General features: G+C 48.3%; 1 protein-coding gene across 2 annotated transcripts; it reads left to right on the plus strand.

Annotated features, from left to right (window-relative positions):
* Positions 1-198: 198 nt before the first annotated feature.
* abhd14b (abhydrolase domain containing 14B) lies at positions 199-2,877 on the plus strand. 2 transcript variants are annotated; one of them, XM_084463815.1, is made up of 4 exons: positions 199-263; positions 842-1,056; positions 1,458-1,699; positions 1,806-2,877. In XM_084463815.1, the coding sequence occupies exons 2-4, from the start codon at positions 843-845 to the stop codon at positions 1,983-1,985; spliced, it is 636 nt and encodes a 211-aa protein (XP_084319941.1). In that variant the 5' UTR covers positions 199-263; position 842; the 3' UTR covers positions 1,986-2,877. The 2 variants fall into 2 exon arrangements, with proteins under 2 accessions (XP_084319941.1, XP_084319940.1); XM_084463814.1 differs by lacking the exon at positions 199-263 and adding an exon at positions 270-410 and having other exon boundaries at positions 1,806-2,876.
* The last annotated feature ends 3,294 nt before the right edge of the window (positions 2,878-6,171 follow it).

Consider the following 6,171-nt stretch of genomic DNA (forward strand, 5'->3'; position numbering starts at 1 on the left):
GCAACCTCCCATACGCAAACATTGAAACCCTGATCAAACAGAGGCCCTCACCCCCACAAACACAACCAATCAATAACATTATCAATGATTAATTATTACTAGAGAACCGGGAAATGTGTGGAAACAACGTCAGGAGAATGTTCATATTTAATTTGGACGGCCAAAGTTATATCGCCTACTAACAAGTTTTCATTGCAGACAGAAATAAGCACCGTTATAATCGACGGGTAATTCGAGAGCAGTTCCAGAGATCGCCGCCAGAGGTCAGTATAACCGCCGGGAGAGACAACTTTTATATGTTTTTCCGGGTTAAAAAAAGTCAACCAAGCAGCGAAAGCCAAAGGAGTGCAGAATACACTGTCAACACTCATGTTGACAGTGTTCGTTTGGGGTTGCTGAAAACAATCGAGGTAAGGGACATCTTTAATTGCACATTAACTTAACATTGCGCAAATCTGTAAACCCACTGTTGCAGAATATCAATATACGTTTAATGTGGACTTTGAACAGACTGTCATCACAACTAGTCTACAAACCCAACTCCAACTGGTGGTAACACCTGCGTTACAACCGCTTGGTTGCATATATCAGATGGAAATGGCATTCCCTCGGGATAAATAAAGTATCTATCTATCTATCTTGTCGAAATGTCCATGTTTTAGCGTCAATAATTACTATGTCTTTACATTAACCCACTGTACGGAAATGTATTCACACATGTTACTTTAACGTACGATTGAGTTTCAATAATTGTAGCGATCAGATTACAATTAATAGCAAGTTATATGTAAGTATGCCGAGATATGATCCCATCCTACATGTCCCTTGTTGTTCTGTGCAGGATGTCTGCTGTTACAATGAGCGAGGGGAGTGTGCATGTGGCGTACTGTACCAGCCCCTTGTTTTACAGACAGAGCGAGCCCGTCGGCGGGGAGGCCGGGCTGCGCGTCCTTCTCCTGCATGGCATTCGCTTCACGTCAGAGAACTGGCTCAACATCGGTACTCTGGAGACACTCGCCAAGGCAGGATGCCGAGCTGTAGCCATCGACCTACCGGGTAATTCCTCTCTGGGTTATGCTTGTGCCACGTCCAGAACAACACACGACGGGGTTGGCCTGAAATGACCAGGGACTGCACTCAGAGTCTTTCAGAGTCTCCATCTCGGTCACCACTTTTTAATTTGTGTAGTGGAGTAGGCCTAGTCGTTAAAGGGTACAAGATCACCCGCTGGGTAGCCTTGTAGGCTGTTCCGTCCGGCGTCTCGGTGGACACTCCCACTGGTGATGGTCACTTAGTCACAGGGGAGGGCAGATCTTCAAATGGATATAGTGGCTAATCAAACTCAAACCTGGCGATGAAATAGGAGTCCTTCAATGATCACATTCTCAACAGGCCTCCCGGGCCCATGTCACACGCCTGTCCGCCCCCCTTAACCTCTTGTCCCTTCACTGTCCCAGGCTTTGGTCAGTCCAAGTCGGCCGTGGCCCCTGCAGCGGTGGGGCAGCTGGCCCCTGGCGGGTTCCTGAAGCAGGTGTGTGAGAAGCTGGGCCTGGACTCTGTGGTGGTGATCAGCCCCTCCCTCAGCGGCATGTACTCCCTGCCCTTCGTCACGGAGCACCAGGCCGCCGTCCGAGCCTACATCCCCGTGGCGCCGATATGCACCGACAAGTTCAGCGCGGAGCAGTACCGCGCCGTACAGGTAGGGGGGCGTGCATGCGCGTCACATGTCCTCTCCCCCGCACTGTTTGGGGTTCTTTTTCGGGGGGTGAATCTGAAGCTTCCTTCTCTCTTCCCTCAACCGACAGATTCCAACCTTGATTGTTTACGGCGACCAAGACGACCAGCTCGGAGAAGTGTCTCTCGGCAACCTCAGCAAACTGGCCAATCACAGAGTGGTGGTGATGAAGGGGGCGGGGCATCCCTGCTATCTGGATGACCCAGACACTTGGCACAAGGCGGTGGTGGACTTCCTCCATACCCTGTGAAGAGGGTCCAGTGTTGACTACATACTGCCATCACTTAATCCAGAATAGGTCTGGAAGACTAGAAGTGCACTTTACTCATTGTTTTCACACCAAAATACTTTGTATGTAACTTTGTCATATCGAAACCTGTGTTGGAGTGTTTAATGTTTTCTTTCGGGGAAGGATTTTAACAAACCTTAACTGTAGTCATGTTACCGTTAACAAGGCCATAAAATACATGCGGTTTTCTGTTCTGGTCTTCTGTTGTCCCTAACTCCTGGTTAAACATTTGTTGCATCTTCTGTATGTCCTTCGACTGCAGTCAATTGTGATTTCCTGAAGGCAGTATTTCATTTCCATAGATTGCTTGGGTTGGAAGAATTCTCTTATTGAATGATAATTGTTAAGGATTCTCTAATGATGCACCCCAGTGATTTAGATACAAATAAACTGTCAAAATTGCAATATATTTCACAAATGACAACCAAATTGTACCACACTTACTTTGTTGGACCATATTTGTACTTTTAGACAATAGAAAAGACCACACAGCCAAATGAAGTGAAAAATATGAACATTATTTAATAACTGATTCTCTGTAATAAACAATTTGAAAATATTTTACAAGGAGTCACAGACACAATATTTTTACAAATTTTGCCCTCTTTTTTTTAAGCTTCATCTGTACAAAAGAATGGAGCGACACAGACCAATGTCCAAACCAAAAGGAGCTCAATTTCTGCACTCTCACACACACACACCCACACACACACACACAAACACACAGACGTTCATACTCACGCAAAAATAAATCAACCAAAATAAAAAATACTTTACTTCAGATCTCGAACTTACCAGCGGTGCTGTATTCCTATTTTTTTTTTCCACTTATTAAATTCAACTGTTTTGAATTGTCGTTTTTTTTTTAAGTTGTTACTGTTTTTTTTTCCACACATTTGTCAAACATGGTCACATAGCACCAGACTACAGACTACAGAATAACACACACACACACACACACACACACACGCGCGCGTGTGTCTTTCCCAGCGAGACGCGCATACACATACACAGCGAGGACAGAGAGGGGCTGTGTGAGGCTACATGGGGACCAACCCCCCCTGCCACCTTGTGGGAGAGGGGGGGGTCAGGCGCGGGGGGGTGGGGGGGGGGGGGGGCTGGGGGCTGGGGCAAACCCCTCCCTCTCGTCTCAAAGGTATTCCATTTTGATGTTGTTCTTTTATTTATATATTCTTTTTTTTTGTCGTTTTTGGCAAAATCAAATGTCTGAAAACCCCAATGGAAAGCAAGAGCCGTGCTCCTCTCCAGAACACTCGGGCGTCTCCCCATTTTAGATACACACACACACACACACACACACACACATAGACATCACTGTTTCTGACCGTCTCAGCTGTCTGCGTACAGTCCCACGCTACTCTGTGAAGACCCCCTCCCCGAGTCCGTCTCACACACACTGGTGGAGGATCGTCCGGACTGACACCCTGGTCTCCAACCACCCCCCGCCTGGACACGGCCCACTGTATGTTTGCTGTGTGTGTGTGTGTGTGTGTGTGTGTGTGTGCGTGTGTGAGATGTGTGTGTGTGTGTGTGTATGTGTCGGTGCCTGTGAGAACATACGCCTCAGACACCTGTCAGTGAAGAGTGTGTGTGTGTGTGTGTGTGTGTGTGTGTAGGGAGAGCTGGGACATGAGCAGTGTTGCCAGATTGGGCTTGATTTCCGGGGGAAATACGGCCCAATCTGGCAACACTGGACATGAGAAGAAGGGTTCTGCAGGAAAGCGTAGCAGTGGTTTACAGACAGGGGGTTGGGGACCTGCGGACAGAGTCGATGGCACAGGAGCGGAGACACACAGAACGCCGGGTTAGAATGCGACGGTACTGCGCTAGGCTAGGTTAAATACTCGGCCCACACTAAAAACACTGAAGGAGCCAATCGCAGGTGCAATTCTGAAATGCCAATTCGATTAAGGGAGCACTGTGTAAGATTCTCAAGTGTTGTGATTAACGGAGCACTGTGCGCGAGTCAAGGGTTACGCCTTTCAGCTGTTTGCAAGGTTTCAAAAGTGCACCCAATTTGATAAATTTACCTCCCCGACATGTGTATAATATGAAACACTGTTTATCCCACAATATTCATTTTCATGAGCGTCAGGTCATGGAGCAGGATAAACAGTTTATTTGTCATTATCGTAGTTCAATTCCTTTATAATTGCATCTCGCCATGTGAAACACCAAAATACTACACATTGCCCCTTTAAGCGGTTAGTCAAAATTAGATCAATCGTGTAGTAAGCCAAAAACTGCAGTTGCTATGCCGGCATGTTTGTCTTAATACATAGTCTTCTAATACTCTGTACAGTAAGTAAGGTTAAGATTGTAGTGTGACATTACCCACCTAAAAACATAATACAGTAAGCTTGGGTGGGCCCAAAAGGTCCGGAGACTGCAGCGACAGAAAGCCTCCCCCCATTGCAGGCGGCAGTCAGTCAAACAAGCGTTTACTTAAGAGTTGATCATTCCAAGACACGGTTCAATACAAAAGTAGAGCTCACGATACTTCATTCCTTAACACCACGACACCCAGCAGGGGATGGGAACTGTTTCAACGGGGGCCCTGTTTGCACGTGTGCCCAGCTGACCAATGAGAGAGGGACGGACGGACGGACGGACGGACGGCGAGGCAGAGCTTGTGCGTGTGAAGGAGGAAAAAAAAAAAAAAAAAGATTGAAACAATAAAAAAGTGAAACAAGAGCCCCGTATGAGATAACACTAAGGCATTTATAGAGGCTGTGTAACTACGTTGCCTTCCGAAACAGAAAACACACACACCACGTGAGCGACATTCGTTCGCACACCTCTCTCACTGCCTCCCCCTGAGCGGCTCTGAGGCGGACGTTCAAAGTGACTGATTTTTTTTTCCCTCCCCTTTTTTTTTTTTTTTTTTTTACATTTTTTTAAATTTTTTACGACTCTTAATATTTTAATAACACTTTGTTCGCCGCAAGAATCAAACGAGCGGAACAGCTACGGTGTCACAACGCCTGCCACGCATCGCCTCGATATGACCCATTTAGAACACGGCCCCTTTGAGGGTTAAAACGCAAACATAGACATAATACGTCCACACACAAACACATACGCACAGGTCAGGCGTCAACGCAAGTATAGCAGTCAAGTGGCCCTACATAACGCTCTCCCACCACTATATATATATATATATATATATATATATGGCGATGGCGTAACGACATTGCACTGTACACGGCCATCGTGAAGGAACGGTATAGTAACTCTAGTTCAACGGCAGTCGGACAGCTGTGGAGAGTGGGGGGGGGGGGGGGGGGGGGGGGGAACGCACAGCTGACGACTGCACCGAACTCAGTATGAAGCTGTCTCTACAGCGGTACGCTAGGCTCCGTCAGCGGGTAGCATCGTCCGGACCCAGGGGGAGCAGGCAGGCTGCGTCGTGGAATAGGTACACCCCCCCCATGCGGTGGGGTAAGCGTAAGCAGGGCTGACCGGGGGCCTTTTCCGAGAAACGTCTAGTGCTTCAAGGCACTATGAAACGAGAGAGAGAGAGAGAGAGAGAGAGAGAGAGAGAGAGAGAGAGAGAGAGAGAGAGAGAGAGAGAGTTCTGCTGAACACGGGCGCCTCCGCGACCTCTCAGCTGAAGTGCTGATCCAATGACACGCGACAGACGACCACCCATGACTACCGTAACCACGCGATCACCACAATGAGCCGCCTCTCACGGCACTTTGTTGAGTGTGAAATGTTTTTGAGTTTATTCAACGAAAATCCCCCCCCAGCCCCGTCCTCCCAGTAGCAGCGGCGGCGGCGGCAGCGGCAGATGCTCGAGAGGGGGGTAGGAGTGGCGTTTGGGGGGGGGGGGTAGGACTGCATCAGTCAAAGGTAATAAGTCCAGAACAGCCTGGGGTGTGGGACCAGGGGACCTCCACCACCACTAGGGGGTGCACGATGGGGGGCGGGGGGGGTTGGGGGGGTGTCCTCGTCAGGATTGGCAGAAGGTTGAGCTTGCACACTAGAGCACATGATAGAGATATATAGATATATAGAACTATATAGAATTGGACATCACCCCCAACAACTGGATGGATGGTGGGAGTTTGTTCGTCGATCGTTAAAGGAGCACATCAAACACATCAGCACACGGACGATGGGC

Source organism: Micromesistius poutassou (assembly GCF_964030765.1).
Source record: "Micromesistius poutassou genome assembly, chromosome: 2".
Classification (NCBI taxonomy): domain Eukaryota; kingdom Metazoa; phylum Chordata; class Actinopteri; order Gadiformes; family Gadidae; genus Micromesistius; species Micromesistius poutassou.